Below are 24,672 nucleotides of genomic sequence, written 5' to 3' on the forward strand. Positions count from 1 at the left end.
CGGGGGAGGGGAGGTAAATTACAGGACATAATTTGCTTCTAAAAATTTGTGTAACATGTAGTTATATAATTAACTTTTCTATTGTACTGATAGATTTGGCACAGACATACTCTCATTGTGAATATATATGAATATATCAGTTCTGGAGTCTGGGGTTTATTTACATAAACACAAATATTCTTTATTGATAATCACACTGGTCTCTATCTCATAATTTTGCCTATAAGATGACCTTATAAAATCCCTCAAGAATTATTTAAATCAAGTGTATGAAGCTCTGCAGTTTGTTATGTCCAAAATATTCATTAAAAAGTTTATTAAACCTGACAGCCTCTTCTTAATGTTTCACAAGCAAGACAAACTTTTTTCTTTCTTCTTTAATTGGCACATGGAGCTTGGGAATATTAGTAGAACAAGGAGACTATGTGAGGCATATAAAAGGAAACAATCCAAGAGAATGAAAAGTCACTTCTTTAAATAATATTTAGACACAGACTTTGTATCTATTAGATCTAAATCATGTCTAAATACAAATTAAATCATATTTACAAATAATAATTACACAAGACCTATGTAACATATACTTTATAGTACACAACTGTAAATAAGAATACAAATCTCCACTGCTGTGGGTTCAAAACATAGCAGGCTTGGACCACTCAAAAATGATGTCTGAGAGGAATAGTCATCCTGAAAGTTCTGCAGACAGACGCTAGCGGACAAGCCACTTTGACACTTTTCACGCTATCATTCAGAAAAAAATAGAAGACATATACCACATTACGAACACTGATAATCAACATATATGCAAATTATATCTTCCAATGACATATCTGTGATGTATGAAAATAATTTTAAAGAAATAAGCTTATAGTTTATGGAATCCCAGAAAACTTTTTCTTCCTTCACTACCTCCTCAGGAATAAGGCAATTGAGTGGATAACAGTTTGAATCTTACTTCAAAGTGTAGCTACAAAGTAAGAAAAAGCACTGGGCCAGGAGTCAGAATATCCAGGTTATAATCTTGATTCTTTCATGGAACAGCTTTGTGACACTGAAGGAGTCTACTAAATTCTTTAAATTGTTCTGGTCTGTAAAGCTGAAAATTAGAGAGAACTGGGCTGATCTGTAGTGTTCCTTTCACTCCAATTTCTACCCGTCTTTTTCTAAATGGAATTATCTCTAATACAAAGTTACAATGGTGTGTCAGAACATCTGTGACTGGTCTTCTGTTTGCTTTTTGATCTGATGACAGATGGCCTGGAGACGTATGAATAACATAACTGGGAGTAGATAAGCTGGCCACATTGATGAATGACTGAGAGAAGAGTGTAAAGGAATAATGTACCCTTTCATTTGCCCCTTAACACAGAGATGAATTAGGCTATGGATGGGGTCAGTTCACTGAACTAGAAAGGATTATATATGCAGAAAATGCAAAAGCTATAGATTTTTACAGCTGTATCTGCTCACACATATATTCAATTTTCCATGCTAGTTATTCAGGATAGAAGGTGCATTAAATTTATACCAATTCCTAGCTACTGGCCTAGTAACTAAGAATCTACATCGAGTTGTAATGCATTAATAAAGATAGGATTATAGAAGACATTTAGTATGTAATGCTCCCTTTAAGTAACTGTCATAATTTTTTTTTTTTTTTTTTTTTTTGAGACAGAGTTTTGCTTATTGTCCAGGCTAGAGTGCACTGGCACAATCTTGGCTTACTGCAACCTCTGCCTTCCGGTTTCAAGTGATTCTCCTGCCTCAGCCTCTCAAGTAGCTGGGATTACAGGCACCCACCACCAGACCCAGCTACTTTTTTTGTATTTTTAGTATAGACAGGGTTTCACCATGTTGTTCAGGCTGGTCTCTAACTGCTGACCTCATGATCCACCTGCCTTGGCCTCCCAAGGTGTTGGGATTACAGGCGTGAGCCACTGTGCCTGGCCCTTAACTGTCATAATTTTCAAAGTACTTTCATCCACTTTCCATCTCATTATTCCAACTCCAAAAGGTAGTAAGGACTGGAATTAACAACTCCAGATTACAGATGAAGAATCTGAGACTCAGAAAGATAAAGGAGCAGTTTTAGTGTCAAAAGGTCAGAAGTTTGTAAATGATGAAGCTGAAGGTAGGCCCAGATATGCTAACTGCTTGCCCAGTGCTCTTTTCAAAATGCCACCTTGCCATCTTACAATGCATTATGCTGGTAATAGATACCCTGTGGATGTATCTGTATATCACATCATCACTGTCAGAAAAACAACTTGAGGTTCTCTTGAATGACTTAAACCTGACTTCCAGGCTGAGATGCGGTACTCTCAAGGGATAATGAGACCCACACAAATGTGCTGACAGCACTAAACAGAAACAATTTTCACCAGTACCTAGTATGGAAAGGACTGCTGGCAGCACCTTGGCCTCTACTGCCCTACACACACCTATAAAGCATCAGTCAGTCCCACTTCTTGACTGTATGCTTTGAGAACACGATTACACAAGTCTGTTTAAAATTTCTTTTTTAAGGAAATCATTAGGTATATTCAAAAGGGTCATCCACTGTATTGTTTAGAATGTAAATGTACCAGAATTTTTCTGTGTTCTAATGTCTGATCAATTCTAAAATGCTAGTCAATTAATGGTCATCCATTTTCTTTTTTTAAAAATGTGGCTCAACTACATGCAACGTGCTGAGCCAGTTTTGGAATCCACCCTGTAGCAGAGTAAAACTGGACCAAAGGAAGTAGAATCAGGACTCCTGGCTGTTACTTTTCCAGCTACTCAACCTACAGAGTTTTTCTTCAGCTCTTTATTGTGACGTGTGGTGATTCGTTTTGGATTCCACTGTATGACAAGACAGGTCTGACCTTGAGGAAGACTGGTAGCCCACATCCTCTGCTTTTATGGGCTTAATGATATGACCTGGCTTGGTGACGACCTTGGGAGTAGTCAGCTTTTGGAAAGCCCTCTGGGTGTTCCATGTGGATCCTACAGGGGTCTGGATGGTCCTTTCAAATTGCCGATGGTGGGTAAATGGATACGGAAGCACTTGTACCCGATGAGCTGCTGTGTGGATGTTGCGCTTCTCACTGATAATCACATTTGGCAAATTCTTATCTTTTCTTGGAGGACCCTCAGGGGCTTTGAGAAACTGGCGTCTTTTCTTGGTACTAGGCTTTAGGCCCACACCACCCCACTCGCCCCAGCCAGGTAGTGTCAGGTCCACGTCCTTTGGCTTACTCGCCTCCACAGCTTCTCTCTTCTCTTTCAAGAAATTTCTGATGACATCATCTCCAGCAAAAGCTTCCTTTATCATCTGCCTTTGGTCTCTCTCCTCTTCATCTTCCAGCTCCTCTATTGTTGTGGGAACTGCCAAAGACCTCACGGAAGGAGACTGTGTGGTTAGGAGGTTCTGTAGGTCGATCAGTTGCTCCTTCTCTTTCTTCTCCTTAGGGGCGTCAGGCCGATTATTTGGGGTCCTCTCTGACTGCTGCCCTTCTAACACAGGTCTGGGAATCTCCTTATTTTGAAAACAGTCTTCTTTTCCCAGCCCTTCTAGCTCTTCCAGAGTTTGTACTCTCTCTGGCCTCTGTAGCAACAGGGGCGCCTCTTCTTCTGGGGCAGGTTCCTCTCTCTGGACCTGGGGAACAGTCCCTTCTGAACTTGCTTTTTGCTTCCTGGACTGATGGTTTTCCTTCAATTTCTGAGATAGTGCCCTCAATTCAGACAGCACCTCCTGGCTGCTAGAATCTTTTGTTTCTTGAATGCCTGCTGGCTCAGCATCCTGGTTGAGCTCCGATCTTTTTCTAAGGGATCGCCTCTCTTCAAAGTCTCTCAACAAAATTTCTTCCTCTGCCACTGGTCTTTCTTCTCCCTCACTTTCAGAAACCTCATGAGTTGCAGGCTCTGGCAGTTGCTCAGGGTCCTCCTGTGTTGCAGCCTCTCTGGTGTCACTGGTGCAGTTTCTGAGCATCCAGGGATTCGGTCCGTCCACATTCATCTGCACTTCATTCACTACATGGGGGACAAGGAGTTCTTCCACTTCTTCTGTGCATCCCTTCTCTTCCTCAATCTCAGAGGCTACCTGGAGTTTCTGTGTCAGTTCTTTGTTCTTGGCCAACTGTTTCTGCATAGCTTGGCGAGCCTCCAGGTCATATTTTGCCATAATTGCCTTTGACTTGGCCCATTTCCCACTGTTTTGGTGCTTAAGGCTCATTCTTTCCATCATTCTGGCATTTTCAAATTTTTCCAGTTCTTCCAATGCCACAGTTGGATTAACCTTCTGCAGCTGCTCCAACTCCTTTGAGGCTTTCCTGGCTTTACCTTTCTTCACGACTTTGTGATACTTTTTACTTTTGATTTTCTTCTCTCTTCGAGCCTTGGCCTCATAGTAGGACTGCAGAGCCCGAGCCCTCTGAAGCTCTGCTCGGTGCATCTTTGCCTCTTCCAGGCTCATGGCTCGGAGAGAGGCCTTTTCCATGGGAGTCAGTAAAGGGTCTGTTACTGGCCGCTTGTTCTTATGGAGGAGGTTAAAAATTTCCTGCTCCAGGGGAGTTCTTGCCTTCCAGCCACTGAGCGCATGTTCAATGGGAGCAATGGCTGGCCGCTCCCTCCCCAGGGGAAAAGCCAGCTGCTCTGCCTGCTGGTTCTTCAGGACGATAGAGTCCCATTTAGAGAGGACTCGTGAGGTTTTACTGAATGCTACTTCTCTGTGGATCTGTTCAATCTTTTCTTTGTTAAGAGGTAACTCCACCACCTTCCTTGATTTGACTCTATTCAGTTGCTTTTTCACAGTGGCCAAAGAAGAAGTTTTAACAAGCTCAAGCAGATCTGCAAGGACCAGCTTTTCTCCTGATCCTTCAGAACTGACATTGAACTCTGACACTTTCAGACTAGCCTCAGACCTCTCAGCCAATCTCCCCCTATTCTTTCCATCAAGGGAACTGATTGCTTCCAGAAGTTTTTGATGCTTTCTCTCTCCATCACTGTCCCCATCATCTTCATTCTCACTCAAGGGGCAGTTTTTTGGCAAATCCACTAATTCTTCCTGTTGGCTCAAAGCCAGAAGGCTCTCCGCAACCTGGTTCACATTCATCTCAGCAGCCAGTTTCTCTCATGTGTACCAAGAATGGAAGCTGAAGGCTAGTCATCCATTTTCTTTTCAACACTTCCTTTTATTCTAAAAGGAAATTTCCTCGTCTGTTTTCTAAAGTAAAATGATTTGACAAATGAGATTGAATTTAGAAAAATATTTACATATGAAGGTGTTTAACCAGTTTATATAAAATATCTTTAATTTTCCAGATATGGCATTACTTAAATAACTTTTCCACAGATGATAGGAATGTCACTTCAAATTCCTGATCAGAGAACCTGCTTACAGATGCACGAGCACTTTTTCTGATTTGAAGTCTCTTTTCTGCAGACATGGAAAGAATGTGAGCGATAGTTTCAGCATAGTCTTCTTCACTCTCAGCCAGAAAGCCAGTTATATCTCCTTCATGAGGAACGACAATGTCAAGCTTTGGGCCCCCTGAATTGTGTGCAAGGATAATTGTGCCAGCTGCCATACACTCCACAACTCCTGAGAAAAAAACAAAAATCATGTAGTATTTTAAGTTTTTGAGTGTATTCATAAGAATGAGGATGAACAGAAATCTTCAAAAATTTTAAGGGACTTATGAGAAACTTAATTAAATGTCTATATGCCTAGACATTTATTTGCTTATTTAACTTCTATAGTATAAAATAAAATAATTTTAAGTTTTTTAGTTTTCAAAGCTTCATAATAATACAATTTTTTTTTTTTTTTTTTTTTGGAGAGATAGGGTCTCACTGTGCTGCCCAGGCTGGCCTCTAACTCCTAGCCTCCTCCCATCTTGGCCTCCCAAAGTGCTGGGATTTACCAGCGTGAGCTACCATACCCAGCCTGCTGCTTTATTCTTAGTTAAAATAGACAAGTAGATGGAAGACTAGCCTATTAAAAAAGATATATTGCAGATAATTAAAAAAGACTAGAGAATGTTAGCAAGATGGTAGAATATCAACAGGTATTAGAAAAACAAAAGGAGTAAAAAGATATCAAAAACAATTTTAATAGTTCAAATTACATTAGCAGAAAAAATAAAAAATGTGAATCACCTAAGTGAAGCATACTATTGCCGTGCTTATGTTACTGACTGGATTTCTGGCATATTTGAGACTACTGTGTGCCCAACAACAGTGCTGAACTAAATGAAAGTTGTGGTTAGTTTCTGCCAAATGATACACATGAAATACAAATTAATCTAGCCAGCCTTTCTTAGCTGTATTCCTAGGAGAATTAAGCCCTTCAGAGAATGATTTAAGTGACTGCTTTCCCAATTATCTGAAGGATGGTACAGAGCTGATATCATCCTGGATGTATAGGAGAGAAATTAAATAATTCCAAATGTTTCTAAAACAGTGGTGAAATCCCTGCAGAATAGAATTCAGTAGCTCATATCGTATTTTGCTTGAGGCTGGAGAGCATCCTGTACTTTCTCAGAGACCTTCATCTAATCAATTTTACCCTTTCCCTCTCTACTGGCTCCTTTCTATCAGCATTGAAGCTAGGGCGCCACATGCCTCTCCTCAGGTCCTGCAACACCCACCCCTAGTCATTGTCTCTTCTCCCCGCTCCGTACTTCACAAACTTACTGAAAGTGTGGTTTGCACTTACCAACTCTACTTGTTCACTTCTGAGTGCTCAACTTTTGATTTTTGCTCATAGTTTGACTTTTGCTTCTACTTCTCCCTTAAGACTGCTCTTGCCCAGGTCACCAGTGACTGCCTTACCTTCCCCAGCATCTGGGCAGCATTGGAATCTGTGCCCTCTTCATTCTTCTCCAAACACTCTCTTCCTTGGTTTCTAAGACACTGCACTTGGCTGGTTCTCCCCCTTCTCCACTTCTTCTCCCCATTTCTCAGCTGTTTCTGTTCTCTGCATTTTGTACTGAGAGCCTCTTCTCACTCTGTACATATTCCCCAGGCGATCTTATCCACATCCATGGGAGCTTTGATAACTACCTGCACAAGGACAATCCGCATTTTGTATTTCCAGACCAGATTCCTCTCCTCAACTTCAGACTCCTATTTACAAAACTACCTCCTGGACGCATGCCCTCACAGTCCCACAGATGAACTCAGACTCTGCAGGTTCAAAACTTGGCTCATCAATGGTATCTGCTCTTGGATTTCCCCTCTGGGAGAAAGCCAACACCATTCTCAGAGCTGCCCAGCTCCCAAAACCCTAGGTGGTCTTCTCTTCCTCCCTCATTTAACACATCTAGTTAATCACCAAGTCCTCGTCAATACACTGCAGAATGTCTCTCAAGCATGTTCACCTACCAAGTTCAGCTCACTAGTACCTCCACCTGGGCTGCTACAGTAGGCTGGCTCGCATCTTACTGCCTTTCCAATCTTGCTCTTCCGGCTCTTCACTGATCCACTCCCCATGTGGCCAGAATGGACTGCAGAAATCAGAAAGCTTTTGCATACAATACTTAAAATCCTGCCGTTCTTTTCCACTGGCTTAACCTGGCCCATATCACCTCTCTGTTGTCTTCCTGCTTAATGTTCCTATTGATGCATCTGTTGTCACTCCTGTCATAGTGCTGTTCCCTCTGCTGGAGACTCTCCCCTCTCTCCTGGCTAACCTCTAATTATTGTTTGGGTCCTACTCAAGTGTCACATCACTTCCTTGGGCAACTGTTCTCTGCCTGCACAAGTCTGTGTTAGGTTTCTCTTTGGCACTTTCACATCACCCTGCACTTCCTTAGCATAGCACCTGGCACACAGCACTTGCCTGTGTAGCCTGTTGGTTCCACCAGAGGGCAGGAAGCCTCTGACAGGCCAAGCAGCTCCCGTCTCCACCACATCCCTAGCGTCCACCCAAGTGCTCAGGCAGACTGAATGTTTAGTAAGTTTCTACGCAAGGAAGCACAGCAGGTCAGATCCCAGGCAAAAGGTTGGGTCAACAAGTTCTTCCTGAATGTCTGGTCCTAGTACTGTACTACTAACTAGGAGTGAAAAAAGTATAAGAGAAATTGTAGTCTTAGTTTAGGAAGTGTCACTTTTATGCTATCCTCATTTCCTCTAACAACTAACAGTGTGAGGCACAAAGCGCTTGAGAAATACACATGGACCCAAATTAAACACAAAGCAGTACTTGGTTTTACAGCAAAATGTGTGCTTAACAGGTCAGAATAGAGATAGTAGTTTGTGCCAGAATAAACAAGAGAGGCTAAAAGGCAAGGAGAGTTAAGTTGAAGACTTATGATGCGATCTGGCACAAAGAGGAGGGCCATTCCATGGTGAGGGTAGAATCAATAAAAGACTAAAAGAGTTGCTGTGAGAAGTCCCTATGCAAACAGCGGTTCTCAACTTTTGATGCATAACAGAATCACTTAAGCAGCATTATCAAAATACATCTACCTAGGCTTTGTCCAGAGATTCTCATTTGGCCATTCCTTAGGATGAGGGTAGGCCCAGGAATCTATACCAGTAAGTATGTAGCGGGGTTAGATGGGGAGAGAAAATGTTGCTGTTAAGAGCAGGGGCTATCTGGGTTAGAATCCGGGCTCTACCATTTACTTACTGTGTAACTGAATTTGAGCAATTTCTAAACCTTCCTGTGCCTGAGTTTCCTTATTTATAAAATAGGAATAACAATAACACCTATCAAATAGGGGTTTAGAGGGGCTTAAATTAGATAATACACGTAAAAATCTCAATACAGTGGCCCGCACAAAGGAATTGGTCAATAAATGCTAGCTGCTATTGTTAACTACTTAGTCTCAAATGAGGAAAGTGTATTTGGTGGACGAGGGGAAGAGAATTAGGGCACGATGCAGACTTCCAGAGTTTCATCATTTTATCAAAAGAATCTAAAATGTGTATCTCATGGCACCAAACAAGTTATTTAAAGGCCAAACTCACCAATCCCAAAATGTTCGTTCCACATGGTATGCAGACCAATTGTTGCTTCAGACAAATAATTCTTTAATTCATCAAATGGAATGTTTATTTTAAATTCCACATATTCTTGAACTCCTAAATCCTCAGAGAGCCTTCTCAGTTGGTTTACCCTAAGTTCATCATCTTTGTTACGACAACCTCCAATGAGGACAAGTTTAAGAGAAGGAGATGACTCAACCATCTTCTTATTCAGCAATTTAGCAAAGGCTCTGATCTGCAATGGATGATTCTTTTCCGGCCTAAACTGGCCAACAGAAACCAGCAAATGTCCTGGAGTCACCTTTTTCTCATGTAAGGGAATATCCAGAAATGTCTGCACATCACAAGGTGGATAAACAATGTTAGTGCAATTCCCAACTTTCCATAGTGAGAGAATATGGTTTAGTGTCCAAGAAGAATTGACCATGACTACATCACTGCAAGAACCAACAAGTCCATAAATAAAAGCAAATAAATAGTAGTAGATGAGCTTTACTTTGCTGAGAAAAGGATTCCTGGTAATGAAGGCTGCATTATTAAATCCAATATTTTGATTCTTCACTACAGAGAGCATGTCGGTGCTGATAGTGGGATAATGAACATAGCTTCCAACTTGGCAACCCCCTATATACTTAAACAGAGGAAGTGTAAAAGCATATCCCATTGAATCGATGTAAACATCAGGAACACACTGCATTAGAGCTTCCCAGCCAAGAAAAATGGATCCTAGACTTTGGCCCAGCAGTGTGAAGTGAGGATACAGTGAATCTTCCACAAGATAGCGTTTCCTTAAAAAAACAAACTGCACTGGGTGAATTAATCTGATGTTAAATCTTCTGAAAGCACCTTCTAGTATCTGTTGACCGCTGACATTAACATCGCCGGTATAAACAACATAAACTGCTTCAGGATACCTAAAATAGAATGTAATGGTTAAGAATGTATTAAGTTACAAAAATTAGCCAGACATGGGGGCACATGCCTTTAATCCCAGCTACTCAGGAGGCTGAGGCAGGAAAATCGCTTGAACCCAGGAGGTGGAGGTTGCAGTGAGCCAAGATTGTGCCACTGAACTCCATCCTGGGCGACAGAGTGAGACTCCATCTCAAAAAAAAACCCCGAGAGACTGAGAGCGAAGATCACGTCACTGCACTCCTGCCTGGGCAACAAGAGCAAAATTCCGTCTCAAAAAAAATAAATAAATAAATAAGAAAGAATATATTAGGTTAAAATCAAGCAAAAAGTTGTAGATAACTATTTTTTTACAGTCATAAAGAAGATTTGATTTTTTTTTTTTTTTTTTTGGAGACAGAGTTTCACTCTTGTTGTCCAGGCTGGAGTGCAATGGCGCGATCTTGGCTCACAACCTCTGCCTCCCGGGTTCAAGTGCTTCTCCTGCCTTAGCCTCCAGAGTAGCTGGAATTACAGACATGCACCACCGCACCTGGCTAATTTTGTATTTTTAGTAGAGACGGGGTTTCTTCATGTTGGTCATACTAAAAATGATGTTTTCTACATTTTTTATTGAATTAGAAGTATAGTCCTTCAAATGAGACTGTGACATCTAGTTCTTTGCCATTTCCTCCACTGAGGGTTTCACACAGAATAGGCATCAACAATAAGTGTTGATTTATGAATGAGATGTTCTAAAGAAATTTTGACAGTATTCTTAGTAAAAAATACCACAAACAAGCGTTAAGATTCAACAAACCTGTCTTCAGAGAGGATCACAGTACTAAAGCAATACTCAGGGTTTTTATCTGAAAAATGCAAAAACGCTTTAAGCTAGATCTTGTGCCTATATCACAACTAGATATAATTAGTATGAAAATATCTAAAAGTATATTCTTATGACTTGTAATGCTTTGGTCTCTCTCTGTTTATAATTATTCTTTGAGTCATAAAACATTTATTGGCGGGGTGCAATGGCTCACGCCTGTAATCCCAGCACTTTGGGAGGCCAAGGTGGGTGGATCGCCTGAGGTCGGGAGTTCAAGACCAGCCTGACCAACATGGAGAAACTCTGTCTGTACTAAAAATGCAAAATTAGCCAGGCGTGGTGGCACATGCCTGTAATCCCAGCTACGTGGGGGGCCAAGGCAGGAGAATCCCTTGAACCCAGTAGGCGGTGGTTGTGGTGAGCCAAGATCATGCCATTGCACTCTAGCCTGGGCAACAAGAGTGAAACTCCATCTCAAAAAGAAAAAGAAAAAGAAAAAAAAAAAAAACTCATTTATTAGGCATCTAGTATGAGATGCTAGGTTTTGGGGGTATGGAGATGAGAGAGAATCTTTATCTTCAGAAGCTCAGTCCAGTAGAGAAAACAGACATGCAAAACAAATAACTGCAAAACTGTGTGCTATGCATTGATAAAGACACCCACAGGATGCTGTGGAAGCCTAAAGGATGACAATCTAACTGCTCCTCTCTGGCCCCTTCCCAGTCACTCTTTACCCAGCAGCAAGAATGAGCCTTTTAAAATGTAAAAAAAGATTGTGATCTCTGGTAGCCTAAAAATGCCCACAAATTCCATTTGCTGTTTTCCTTCTTTTTTTTAAGACAGGGTCTCGCTCTGTCTGTTGCCCAGGCGGGAGTACAGTGGCATGATCTTGGCATATTGTAGCCTCTACCTCTCAGGTTCAAGTGATTTTCATGCCTCAGCCTCCTGAGTAGCTGGGATTACAGGTGTGTGCCACCATGCCCAGCTAATTTTTGTATTTTTTCAGTAGAAATGGAGTTTTGCCATGTTAACCAGGCCAGTCTCAAACTCCTGGCCTCAAGTGATCTGCCAGACTTGGCCTCCGAAGATGTTGGGATTACAGGTGTGAGTCACTGTGCCCGGCCAGGCCACAAATTCTTTGATACTTCTCCCATTGAGAGGTGACATCTAAGTCCCCTCCCCTGGAATAACACTGGGCTCTGTGACTATTTTGACCAACAGAATATGGCAAAAGTGACATTGTACCAGTTTCCCAACATAGACTCTAAGGGACTGGCAGCTCCTAATTCCTGTCTCTTGGAATGCTCATGCTAGGAGAAGACAGCTGTCATGTACGGAGTCCAACCAGCCCGAGACTGCTATGTTGTATGCAAGCCCAACTAAGTCACATGAAGAAGCTCCTCAGTGAGAGATGCCGGACAGCCCCCAGCAGTTCCAGTTATCCCAGCCCAAGAACCAGAATGTGAGTGAAAAAGGCTTCAGATGGCTCCAGCCCCAGCTGCCATCTAATTGCAACAGTATGATGGAGACCAAACACAGCAGCCCCTAAACTACATCACAGAACAGTAACCCCAAAACTGGTTTACTATAGCCCTTAGAATAAAATCTAAACTACTTTCCGTGATCACACAAGTCCTGTGTGATCTGGAACCTGCCTCCGTCACCTCCCTCCCATGCTCTCCTTTGCCCTCCAGGGTGCAGCCAAACTGGCATTCTTTTCTTTGAATACGCCAAGCTCCAATGAGCCTTAGGGGACTTGCAGTGGTTGTTCTCCCTACTCTGAATTCTCTTTTCTCATTTTCACTCAGTCTTTTCATAAGGCAGGCAGTTTAGCATGTGGTTCAAAATATAGGCTCTAGTGCCCCAGTTTTCTTCTTTGTCAAATGAGGATAATGGTAACAACCACATAAGGTTGTTCTGAGGATCAAGTGAGCTAACACATGTAAAGCACTTCAAACAATACCTGACATACAATCATCACGCCATGAATGCAGCTGTTTTTGTCATTCAGATTTTGGTTAAGTGTTATCAGAGATTTCCCTGATCACTCAATCTAAAGTATCAAGACACTCCTATATTACCCTATTTTAACTTTTTATATAGCACTTCTCACTATTTGATATTTTTCTTCTTTGATTATCTTGTCTCTTTCAACTAAAATCAAACATCCAGGACAGAAGGAGTTGATCGATCTTGTTCCCTTAATCTCAACCCCTAGAACAGTGCCTGACACGTAGCCAGGTCCCCAGTAAATACTGCTAGGTCGAATGAAAAGTACACTGTAGCTGGGCGTGGTGGCTCATGCCTGTGATTCCAGCACTTTGGGAGGCTGAGGAGGGCGGATCATGAGGTCAGGAGATCGAGACCATGCTGGCTAACACGGTGAAACTCCATCTCTACTAAAAATACAAAAAAAAAAAAAATTAGCCGGGCATGGTGGTGCGCGCCTGTAGTCCCAGCTACTCGGAGGCTGAGGCAGGAGAATGGTATGAACCTGGGAGGCGGAGCTTGCAGTGAGCCGAGATCGCACCACTGCACTCCAGCCTGGGCGACAGAGCGAGACTCCGTCTCAAAAAAAAAAAAAAAGAAAAGAAAAGTGCAGTGTAGTATGTGTTGAGTTAGGAAAGACTTGTAGAAATTCACTGGAGAGAAAAAGATTATTTCAGAAGAAAAGAACACTATACAGAAAGGGAATGACTCTATAGAGAGAGCATGATGTGTTTGGGAAGCTGCTCCTTGTTCTGCATGTTGGAGCAGAGTGTGTGTGAAGGAATAGGGAGGGATGAGAAACACGATGTGGCCAGAGCAAGAGAAAAAGTATCTTCCAAGTCATATTAATGATTTGGTTTTTTTATCCTTGTAGATGGGTTAGGAGTAATACAGGCTGCTGGGGACTATGTGTACAGATATCATGAAACTTTACTGTTGCCCTCAAGAGGTAATCTGGTTAGAGAAGAAAAAAGTAGTATCAATGAGAGTAGGAAAAGCGTCATGGAGTTGGGAATTAAGATAATTCTTTGTAGTTAGGCAGTTACAGAAGATGGCAGAGCAAATACAGGGGTAGGGGCTGGAAGCTAGGATAGGCCAAGATTACAGATAAGTACAGCTGAGCGAATTCTGTGTGAAGGCTTTGGCACTGAATGAAGGGTGCGTACCAGGAAGTAGGGTAACCATGAAGAATAAGAGTTTTCCTCGTATGATAAAATAATAGAACCTACTATGCTTTTTCCTTTCTAAAAGGGAATCATAAATATTTTTGGGGCATGGGGGTTGGAGATGAGGAAGCCTCAAATATTAAAAAATGTATAACACCATATTCCTTCTAATATGGTAACTTGAGACTATCCAGCTGGTAACGATATAAAAATTTGAGTCAAATAGATACTTTCATAAAGATTACTCCTGTGTGCCACAACTGCCTGAAAGTATTCAGGCTTAAAGTGCTCTGAGGTACTTGGTATATTTCTGTTTATTACTTATTAAGTCTTCTGTATACACTCCCAAGGAAACCGGTTATTCCCATTAAATTATGCCATAAAGGGGCAGATGTTTTCCCCATCCACTGTCCATTTCTTTCTTTTTTTTTTTTTTTCCTTGAGATGGGTTCTCACTCTGTCACCCAGGCTGGAGTGCAGTGAGTGCACAATCACGGCTCACTGTAGCTTTGACCTCCCAGGCTCAGTCAGTCTTTCCACCTCAGCCTCTGGAGTAGCTGGTGTGCATCACCATGCCCAGATAATTTTTTGTAGAGACAGGGTTTCACCATGGTGCCCAGGCTGGTCTCAAACTCTTGGGCTCAAGTAATTCACCTGCCATGGCTTCACAAACTACTGGGATTACAGGTGTGAGCCACCATGCCCAGATTTGTCTATTTCTTTATCATAGTAACTAAAATCAAATAAGATAAGGCATGCAGGCACATGAAATAAATATTTTCTTATTGAGGAACAGTTTAAAAAGGAATTCATTTTTTACTTTAGGTACTTTAGAAAGATGAGGCCAAGCACAGTGGCTCATGCCTGTAATCCCAGCACTTTGGGAGGCCAAGGCAGGCGGCTCACAAGGTCAGGAGATCAAGACCATCCTGGCTAACATGGTGAAACCCCGTCTCTACTAAAAATACAAAAAATTAGCCAGGCATGGTGGTGGGTGCCTGTAGTCCCAGCTACCCGGGAGGCTGAGGCAGGAGAATGGCATGAACCTGGGAGACGGAGCTTGCAGTGAGCCGAGATCGTGCCACTGCACTCCAGCCTGGGTGACAGAGTAAGACTCTGTTTCAAAAAAAAAAAAAGAAAAAGAAAAAGAAAGATGAATTTCTGGGTAATAATTTTTAAGAAGTGGAACAATATAGCAAATTAGCTAAGAAAGATGGATACCTACTTTTTCTGCAGGGCTCTTAAAGCACACCATAAAACTCTTTCTCCTCCTCCACCAGCATTGCAGTATGGATGAAAAAATGCAATCACCATTTGATTTTTCCCATTTTTGCTAGTTGACACTAATTTTTTCTTTCTCTGTAGCAGCAGTCTGATTCCCCAAAGGACAATGACCAAACACATACATAAAGTTCCACATACAATTAGCCCAGGGAAGAATAATGAATAAAAAAACCTGAAATAAGACGACAAAGTTGAGAATCAATGTGATATATACATTTAAAAAATTACAAATTAAAGTCTGCTTTTACATATCTACTTTATATATTAGTAACAAAGAGAGAATTGTCTTTAACAAGTCTGCTAACAAAATACTCAAGTGTGAAAATTCTAATTCTAATCCAATATTGAATGGATAAGTCCCCTTTAATTCCAATTCCTGTAGCATATTACCAAATGAACATACTTTAATCAGCAGTAAAAATCAACATTGAATCCCCTTTCTCCTAACTTAGTATATATGTTATGGGATGAAAACAAATTTAACTATTAATCTAAACCAGACATGATTAAGAATGTGTTATATACTGTCATTTTGAGGGTCAGATGCCAAAAAAAAATGTCTTTTGAATGGTCAATATTCCATTAAAGTCTGGTAAGACAGTAAATCTTTTTCATTCTGTCGCTTCACCTCAGGAAGAACAATTTTTGGGATAAAGGAATGGAACTTAGATTTCTTCACTTCCATTTCGAGTTCTGTATTTGCTCTATTTACATGACCTAATACTACTACCTTCCCTTATGTGCCTCTGAATGAGCTGCCAAAAACCCACTAATGTTCTACTTAACACTCATTAGTAAACTCATTCACAAAGTGACTGTTAAAAGGTTCTCTATTACTGTCAGGCTGATTGAAGCTCTACAAAAGCAAGGGCCCAAGCTTGCTTGTACCATATCCCCAATGCGAAGTATAATGCCTGGCATAGAGAAGGCATCCAATGTAACAGATGCAAAAGGTTATTATCTCTTCAGATATTGCTTAAAATATGTTAAAATAAAATGTCAAGGTGCTTTTCTTTTAGGATTGCCAATACAGTTGGAACCTAACTTAATATTTTTCATACTCTGCCTATCCTTTATAAAGGATTTGAGGAGGGTTTATAAGATTTAAAAACAATAAAATGCCAAAAGTTAAATAATAAAAAGTCAGGACCAGGGAAAATAGAATAAAGATGGTGTGTATGTCGGGATGGTGGCTGATGATGGATACAGGTATGCAGGCTATATTTACATACACAGTAGTGAACACCAGATTGGGCTCTGGGCTGCTTAGTAGCCTAGGCAAATAGGGAGATGTTTTGTGTAGTTATATAGTTTATTACTTCGTTTTCACACTGCTGATAAAGACATACCCAAAATGGGGAACAAAAGAGATTTAATTGGACTTACAGTTCCACATGACTAGGGAGACATCAGAATCATGGCAGGAGGTATAAGGCACTTCTTACATGGCAGTGGGCAAGAGAAAAATGAGGAAGAAGCAAAAGTGGAAACCCCTAATAAACCCATCAGATCTCACAAGACTTACTCATTATCATGAGAATAGCATGGGAAAGACCGGCCCCCATGATTCAATTACCTTCCCCTGGGTCCCTTCCACAACACATGGGAATTCTGGGAGACACAATTCAAACTGAGATTTGTGGGGGACGTGGCCATATCATTCTGCCCCGGCCCCTCCAAATCTCACGTCCTCACATTTCAAAACCAATTATGCCTTCCCAACAGTCCCCCAAACTGATTTCAGCATTAACCCAAAAGTTCACAGTTCAAAGTCTCATCTGAGACAAGGCAAGTCCCTTCCGCCTACGAACCTGTAAAATCAAAAGTAAGCAGTTACTTCCCAGATACAATGGGGGTACAGATATTAGGTAAGTACAGCTGTTACAAATGGGAGAAATTGGCCAAAACAAAGGGGTTACACGGCCCATGCAAGTCCAAAATCCAGCAGGGCAGTCAAATTTTTAAAGCTCCAAAATGATCTCCTTTGACTCCAGGTCTCACATCCAGGTCACGCTAAAGAAAGAGGTGGGTTCCCATAGTCTTGAGCAGCTCTGCCCCTGTGGATTTGCAGGGTACAGCCTCCCTCCTGGCTGCTTTCATGGGCTGGTGTTGAGTGTCTGAGGCTTTTCCAGGCACATGGTGCAAGCTGTTGGTGGATCTACCACTCCGGGGTCTAGAGGATGGTGGCCCTCTTCTTACAGCTCCACTAGGCAGTGCCCCAGTAGGGACTCTGCATGGGGGCTCCAACCCCACATTTCCCTTCTGTACTGCCCTGGCAGAGGTTCTCCATGAGGGCCCCGCCCCAGTGGCAAGCTTTTGCCTGGGCATCCAGGCATTTCTACACATCTTCTGAAATCTAGGCGGAGGTTCCCAAACCTCAATTCTTGACTTCTGTGCACTTGCAGGCTCAACACCATGTGAAGCTACCAAGGCTTGGGGCTTTCACCCTCTGAAGCCACAGCACTAGCTCTACGTTGGCCCCTTTCAGCCACAACTGGAGCAGCTGAGACACAGGGCACCAAGTCCTTATGCTGCACACAGCATAGGGACCCTGGGCCCGGCCCACAAAACCACTTTTCCCTCCAGGGCCTCCAGGCCTGCGATGGAAGAGGCTACCGTGAAGGTCTCTGACATAGCCTGGAGACATTTTTTCCCCCATGGTCTTGGGGAATAACATTAGGCGCCTTGCTACATATGCAAATTTCCGCAGCCAACTTGAATTTCTCCTCAAAAAATGGGTCTTTCTTTTCTACTGCATTGTCAGGCTGCAAATTTTCTGAACTTTTATGCTCTGTTCCCCTTTTAAAATGGAATGCTTTTTAACAGCACCCAAGTCACTTCTTGAATGCTTTGCTGCTTAGAAATTTCTTACACTAGATACCCTAAATTATCTCTTTCAAGTTCAAAGTTCCACAAATCTCTAGGGCAGGGGCAAAATGCCTCCAGTCCCTTTGCTAAAACATAAGAAGAGTCACCTTTCTCCAGTTCCCAACAAGTTCTTCATCTCCATCTGAGACCACCTCAGCCTGGATTTCACTGTTCATATCACTATCCACATTTTGTTCAAAGCCATTCAACAAGTCTCTAGGAAGTTCCAAACTTTCCCACATTTTCCTGTCTTCTTCTGAGCCCTCCAAACGGTTCCAGCCTCTGCCTGTTGCCCAGTTCCAAAGTCGCTTCCGCATTTTTGGGTATCTCTTCAGCAGCAGCCCACTCTACTGGTACCAATTTACTATACTAGTTCGTTTTCATACTGCTGATAAAGACATACTCGAAACTGGGAATAAAAATAGGTTTAATTGGACTTACAGTTCCACATGCCTTTGAGGCCTCAGAATCATAGCGGGAGGTGTAAGGCACTTCTTACATGGTGGCAGCAAGAGAAAAATGAGAAAGAAGCAAAAGCAGAAACCCCTGATAAACCCCATCAGATCTCGTGAGACTTATTCATTATCACGAGAATAGCACAGGAATGATTGGCCCCCATGATTCAATTACCTCCTCCTGGGTCCCTCCCACAACACATGGGAATTCTGGGAGATAAAATTCAACTTGAGGTTTGGGTGGGGTCATAGCCAAACCATATCACATAGTTTTCACTGCCCACATGAAAACATACAAATTCATCAGAAAAGTAAATTTTGCTTTTTTTAGATACAGGGTCTTACTCTGTCACCCAGGCTGGAGTGCAGTGGCGCAATCATAGCAATCACTGCAGCCCCAAACTCCTTGGCTCAAGCGATCTCCTGCCTCAGGCTCCTGAGAAGCTGGTACTACAGGTGCGTGCTACCACACCCAGCTAATTAAAAAAATTTTTTTGTAGAAATGGGGTTTTTCTATGTTGCCCAAGCTGGTCTCAAACTCTTGGCCTCAAGTAATCCTCCTGCCTTGGCCTTCCAAAGCACTGAGATTACAGGCATGAGCTGCTGCACCTGGCCGGAAGTAAATATTTTATTGATATTTAGTTTTGAAATGAAGTTCTCATGTGGAATTTCCTATTGTGAACAAATCTCATGTGGGATTTCCTATTGTGTACTTGAAGAGGTATCTGACTCTATTGAAATCCCACATGAGCACTTTATTTCAAAGCTAAAATAATTGGTCTAAAATAATTTGGTCTTTATATTCTTTACACACCTTTATACCCTTAAAATTTTTACTGAAGATCCAATCTTTTGTTTACATCAGAGTTTCTCATCCTTGACACTACTGACATTTTGGACTAAATAATTCTTTGTTGGGGAGGTTGTACTATGTATTATATTTAGTAGCATCTTTGGTCTTGACCCACTAGATGCCAGTAGCACCCTCCCAATCAAAATTATCAGCTGGGCATGGTGGCTCATGCCTGTAATCCCAACACTTTGGGAGAATGAGGTGGGAGGATTGCTTGAGCCCAAGAGTTCCAGGCTGTAGTAAGCTATGATCGTGCCACTGCACTCCAGCCTGGGCAACAGAGCAAGACTCTACCTCTAAAACAATATAATTAAAAACAAAAAACAAAAACCCCAGATATTGCCAAATGCCATATGCCTTGTGAAGGGCAAAAATCACCCTGGTTGAGAACCAGTGGTTTACACTGCTTATATCTACCAATATTTAGCATATAAGAAATGAAAACTAAAGAACTTTAAAATTTTTATGAATTCATTTGAAAATAAAAATAACACATTAAGTGAATGTTTTTATTAAAAAACTATATTTTCCAAACCAAAAAAAGAAATTTAACAAGAAGGGTGCTAAATTTACATTTTTTATTTACATTTTTTGCAAATCTTTTTAATGTCTGGCTTGACGTGAAACCAGACAGTGGCTGCTCTTTTCTGTTTCTGCATTCAATCTGTAGTGATAAGCTGTTTCTGTTGAAGTATATGAAGAAAATTCAGGCTAACAGATATGTAGCAGGAGGGGAGTATATTTTAATACATATTGAGCTTACATTTAAAATATATTTAATTTTTCACCTAGTTACAGATATTTTTCTTTGATGCTAGACCACATTTGGCAAGTTATGCAATTTCTTAACGTCAGTTGCAATGCAGACTCTGAAGCCCTATTAATGACCTTTTCACACTATTAATTAAAATCCACTATCACTTAGTTTTATCCGCTATTACTTTTGCACTTCTCAACATAGTAAAATAGGCAAATATTACCTTACTGTTATTATAAAAACAGATTTGTTGAGGACCCATTGAAGGGCCTTGGGACCTGCATGGTTCATGGAGCACAATTTGAGAACTACTGCCTTAAAGGACGAACACAGTCTGACAAAAGTGGTAAGATTCATCACTTATTTAACATTTGGAATACATGAATTCATAAAAGCAACACTACAGAGGACAGTTTGTTTTCTCAGGACAAGCTTTCAAAAGCTAATTTAAAATGCAGCTAACCCACATAATGAAAAGACGTTTCTGGCAATTCCTTCAAATAATTTAGGTGGGAAAATTAATGTGATAGGCTTTTCAAACTGAACTATTAAACATTTAACTTAAAAGCTGAATAATGCCTAAAGTTAAACCTGTCCTTTAAGTCTGGTTAGTGAGTTTATTTAGCCATTATAACGTAAAGCACTGAGGAATATCCCGTATGGCAGGGAAGAACCAAAAGCTTCTGATAATAGACTTTCTCATTCAAAATGTTTAAAGTAATGATTACAGAACTTGAAGTAGAGGGGACAAAAATGAAGAAGTGCCTGAACTTTTGAAGAGAATTAGGTATATACTGCTATTCAGAAAGCTATGTGTTAATTATAAATTTTTAGCCTGAACAAAAATATATAGGTGGTAAAAAAAAATTGGTAGGTAGAATATACTAGGCCTTCTGTTTTATTAGTGGAGGGCAAGGCATTTAAAATTCAGTAGTACTACAACAACATAGGTGGAAAAAAGTCTGGGAATTTTTTCACCAAAATGTTAACAGTGGCTATCTCCGGATGGTAGCATTCCGGGGGGTTTTTCCTTTTACTCATCTATTTTCTAGATTCTTTTTCTAGAAGAAACAGCGTATACACGTAATACAAATAAAATAATATTTTATGCAACTTCTTACATCAGTCATAAAAATTAAAATAACAGATTATCAAAAAGCAGAGGATTCAACATAAGTTTTATATTTAAGTGACGTGTTAACAATGGCAGTTTTGGTGAGTTTAAGAGGAGAAACTAAGAGATGAGAAGGAAGATCCGGTTTCTTCTTTACTGAAGAGAGACATGATAGATTGGAAAATGTCTCGTAGCTCAATCGTAAAGAAAAATGAGGAATTAATATGAATAATTTATGACAGACTAACTGGAGTGTGAAAGAGAAAGAAAAAGCTGAAGCAGGAAAGGTAACTCGACCCCTCAGCCAACAGTGAAGCAGAAGAAAACGCGGTAAATTGAGTTTTTAAGACCTAGTCTATTCCAGTCTATATAGAATACCCCCAAGAAAAAGGAAGACTGCTCATTGGCCTGAGAAATTACCTTAGATTCATGACAAGGAAGGCCATTTACTCGCAAAATTGAGCTGCAGTGGACGGGCAACTACCACTACACAAAAGAAAACGTCTGTGAGCCCCACGACCGGCTCCTCACCTCAACAACTTGCACAGGTACCAGCTCTCTTCGCCGTCCGCCATCTTCCGCCGACCCCCGAACTCAGGAAACGCTTCTTTCCTTTTCCCTATTGGCTCCTGAGAAAGCGAGCCGTGCTCGCTCCGCCCTTACGGGCCAAATGCGCGTTACAATTGGTTGCTGGTAGCCGCTTCCCACGGCCTTCCAGCCAATAGAATATGCCGAGACGTAGACTAGTGTTCGGCCTGGCGCACACGGCACCCGCCCCCTTGGGCGGGACAGCAGCAGGGGTTGGGCTGAGAAGGGCGTGGCATGTGATTGACAGCCGTCGCTCCTTCCCTTGCCCCTCTACCCCACTGGAAGCCCCCGCCTGGGCGCCTGCGCCCCCGTCCACGGTCCAGAGTCCGTCGCCCGTTGGAGGCCATTGGCTGCTCTTTGCGCACCGCGGATCGATTTTCCAGGTGCGGAGTTCTCTGTCGCCGCGGTTGCTTCCTTTGGGACCCGCGGCGCCCGGCAGCCAGGTGCAGAGTCCGAGGAGGGGGCAGCGCCGAGCTGACCCGACGTGGCGCCACCCGGCACCTTCCCCGCAGACGGTGGGTGAGCCCTGGGAGCTGTGTCTGCGGCCCGACTCTGCGCCGCTCACCTGCCCTCACGCTCCCGCACACGCTTGAGATCCCAGTACAGTGTTGGAGCGCACCAGCGCGAGGTGACTGAGACCGCGGAGGAGGACGGGCCTCCGCCCTGCGGCGCCGGCACGGCAGAGGACACTTAGGCACCGGCTGGGCCGGCAGTTCCACGGCGGGCACTCTAAGCCCCCTGGGGAGTGGGCGAGGGTCCAAGGCCCACTCTCCCCTCGCGCTCTCATCCGCACGCCCCCATGTCGGGAGGACGGCGGCGCGCAACTTTGAATCATCTGTGTGGCGAGGGCTGCAGCTTCCCCGGTCCCAAAATAAGGGGCGGTTCCCGGACCCCTCTTGGCATTAGAGCCGAGCCGCGTCGATACCCTCACGCTCCGCGCCTCACCTCCCCGGATTTTAACACCACACTCTCCTCTGCCGACCAGGTGACCTTTGGCTCTGAGCCAGATCAGAGAAGAATTGGGTGTCCGCGCGGGACGATGCCTGAGCAGGAGAGACAGATCACTGCCAGAGAAGGGGCCAGTCGGAAAGTGAGTTTTGTTCCCCCGCTCCAGCGCAGCGAGCGAGCTCCCACCAGGAGGACTTCCCTCCCCATGTCCTACGCTTACTCGACCCCAGGGGGTGCGCAGACAAGGCCGAGCCAGACCCACAGCTCCAGGGGCGTGGTGGCGTGGGAGAAAAGGACGCTTTAGAAAAAGCGTGCGGTCAACTGGTGTTTGGGAACGATGGAAAACCCTGCACCTCAAAATGCACCTTTATGCTTTTAAGGGGTCTGATGCTGGAGAGGTAAAGTGAGCGTCGAGTTGCTGTGCTAGGGCTCTAATGGCTCAAAACGATGAAGTTAGTTACCTGGAGAAGTTACTCAGAGCCTGGTGCTTGGACCAGATATGGTATATCGAGGCCCAGGAACTTTTATAACTGTTTTAAATTCATTTTAATTGTACAAGTAATACATTAAAACAATCTTTTTAAAATGCCCTACCTGAGTTTCTGTTAATGAGAGGGCTCTTGATAGGCCCCTAGATAGCTTCAGGATGGAGGCTGATTGCCAGAAGAACCAACCATGTGATTAGGGGATTCGAATGTTCAGCCGGGTACTCCAGCCTCTGGAGATTGTGCCAGTAACCAGTGGACAAAGATCTCATCAGTCATGCCTGCAGAATAGAGCTTTCTTTAAATTTTTATTTATTTATATTTATTTATTTATTTTGAGATGTAGTCTCTGTCACCAGGCTGGAGTGCAGTGGCAGGATCTCAGCTTACTGCAACCTATGCCTCCTGGGCTCAAGCGATTCTCCTGCCTCAGCCTCCTGAGTAGCGGGGATTACAGGCGCCCACCACCACACCCAGCTAATTTTTGTATTTTTAGTAGAGACGGGGTTTCACCACGTTGGCCAGGATGGTCTCTATCTCTTTACCTCGTGATCTGCCCACCCAAAGTGTTGCGATTACAGGCGTGAGCCACTGCGCTTGGCTTTTTTTTTTTTTTAACCAGCGCAGCGGATCACAAATAGAGCTTTCTTAAAAATCCTAAATGGTGGGTTTTGGAGAGCTTCCTGTTGGTGAACACATCAAGGTGTTGGGAAGGTGGTGCCTGGAAAGGACATGGAAGCTCCTGGAAACCTCCATTCCCATATTTTGCCCTATCGTTTCCCTGTGGTGGTTTCTTAGCTGTATTTTTTATAATAAACTGGTGATAGTAAATAAAGTGCTTTCCTAAGTTCTGTGAGCTGCTCTAGCAAATTACCCAACCTGAGGAGGCAGTTGTAGGAAACTCCTGACTTCACAGTTGGTCAGGAGTCCAGATGGTCCAGACCTGGCGACTGGCATGTGAAGTGTGGGCACTCTTGCGGGCCTGAGCCCTTACCTGTGGGGTCTGTGCTAACTCCAGATGGTTGGTGTCGGAATTGAATTGAATCGGAGGCCCCCAGTTAGTGTCTGGAGATTGGTTGGTGTGGGAAAAAACCCCACACATTTGGTGTCAGAAGTGTCATGAGTGGAACAGTACAGAAGACATGATGTTAGAGTTTGGGGAACAATAAGAAAGCCAGATTGGCTGGGGCTGACCTAGGATTGAGTCCTAGCCAGGCCTGCCTGACTTTCTCAGTTATTTTTTATTGTCGAAACTTACTTGACACTTGGTCTTACCACCTGGTATGGTTATTTAATGAATATAGCTTTTATTTGCAACTCTGTGCTTCTTGAAATGGGAACCGGGTTTGTACCCTTTAAAAAACTATTTCCCACAGCACGTATAGGTGCACTACAGTTGTTCTTGAATGAGTGAATTCTCAACATGATTTCTCCACATTGCTTTATCTTCAGAGGCCTCTCTGTGA

The 24,672-nt window shown here is 42.7% G+C and overlaps 3 protein-coding genes across 3 annotated transcripts in view; 1 reads left to right on the forward strand and 2 right to left on the reverse strand.

Moving 5' to 3' along the window:
* Positions 1–369: 369 nt before the first annotated feature.
* Positions 370–5,168, reverse strand: UTP14C (UTP14C small subunit processome component). The gene is given in 2 exon segments (XM_023187289.1): positions 370–2,856; positions 2,858–5,168. Coding segments are annotated over 2 exon segments (2,313 nt in total). The 5' UTR covers positions 5,099–5,168; the 3' UTR covers positions 370–2,784.
* ALG11 (ALG11 alpha-1,2-mannosyltransferase) lies at positions 370–21,786 on the reverse strand. Its single transcript, XM_023187290.2, has 4 exons — positions 21,717–21,786; positions 15,080–15,310; positions 8,962–9,893; positions 370–5,587 (listed from the first exon to the last, which is right to left on the reverse strand). The coding sequence occupies exons 1-4, from the start codon at positions 21,758–21,760 to the stop codon at positions 5,316–5,318; spliced, it is 1,479 nt and encodes a 492-aa protein (XP_023043058.1). The 5' UTR covers positions 21,761–21,786; the 3' UTR covers positions 370–5,315.
* A 249-nt stretch (positions 21,787–22,035) lies between these two features.
* Positions 22,036–24,672, forward strand: part of ATP7B (ATPase copper transporting beta) — an 80,587-nt gene continuing 77,950 nt past the window's right edge. The window contains exons 1-2 of the mRNA XM_023187415.1: positions 22,036–22,288; positions 22,759–22,863. Coding sequence (XP_023043183.1) covers positions 22,813–22,863 — 51 coding nt within the window. The 5' untranslated portion in view covers positions 22,036–22,288; positions 22,759–22,812. The remainder of the gene's footprint in view (positions 22,289–22,758; positions 22,864–24,672) is intronic.

Source organism: Piliocolobus tephrosceles, chromosome X, assembly GCF_002776525.5.
Source record: "Piliocolobus tephrosceles isolate RC106 chromosome X, ASM277652v3, whole genome shotgun sequence".
In the NCBI taxonomy this organism is placed as follows: domain Eukaryota; kingdom Metazoa; phylum Chordata; class Mammalia; order Primates; family Cercopithecidae; genus Piliocolobus; species Piliocolobus tephrosceles.

Bases quoted from the DNA above. Each gene is read 5' to 3' on its own strand.
- ALG11 (XM_023187290.2), bottom strand. From the start codon at position 21,760: ATGGCGGACGGCGAAGAGAGCTGGTACCTGTGCAAGTTGTTGAG. The intron at 15,311-21,716 runs GTGAGGAGCCGG...GTCTTATTTCAG, and splicing joins TACCTGTGCAAGTTGTTGAG to GTTTTTTTATTCATTATTCT. The intron at 5,588-8,961 runs GTGAGTTTGGCC...TTTTTTTCTCAG, and splicing joins GAACGAACATTTTGGGATTG to GAGTTGTGGAGTGTATGGCA.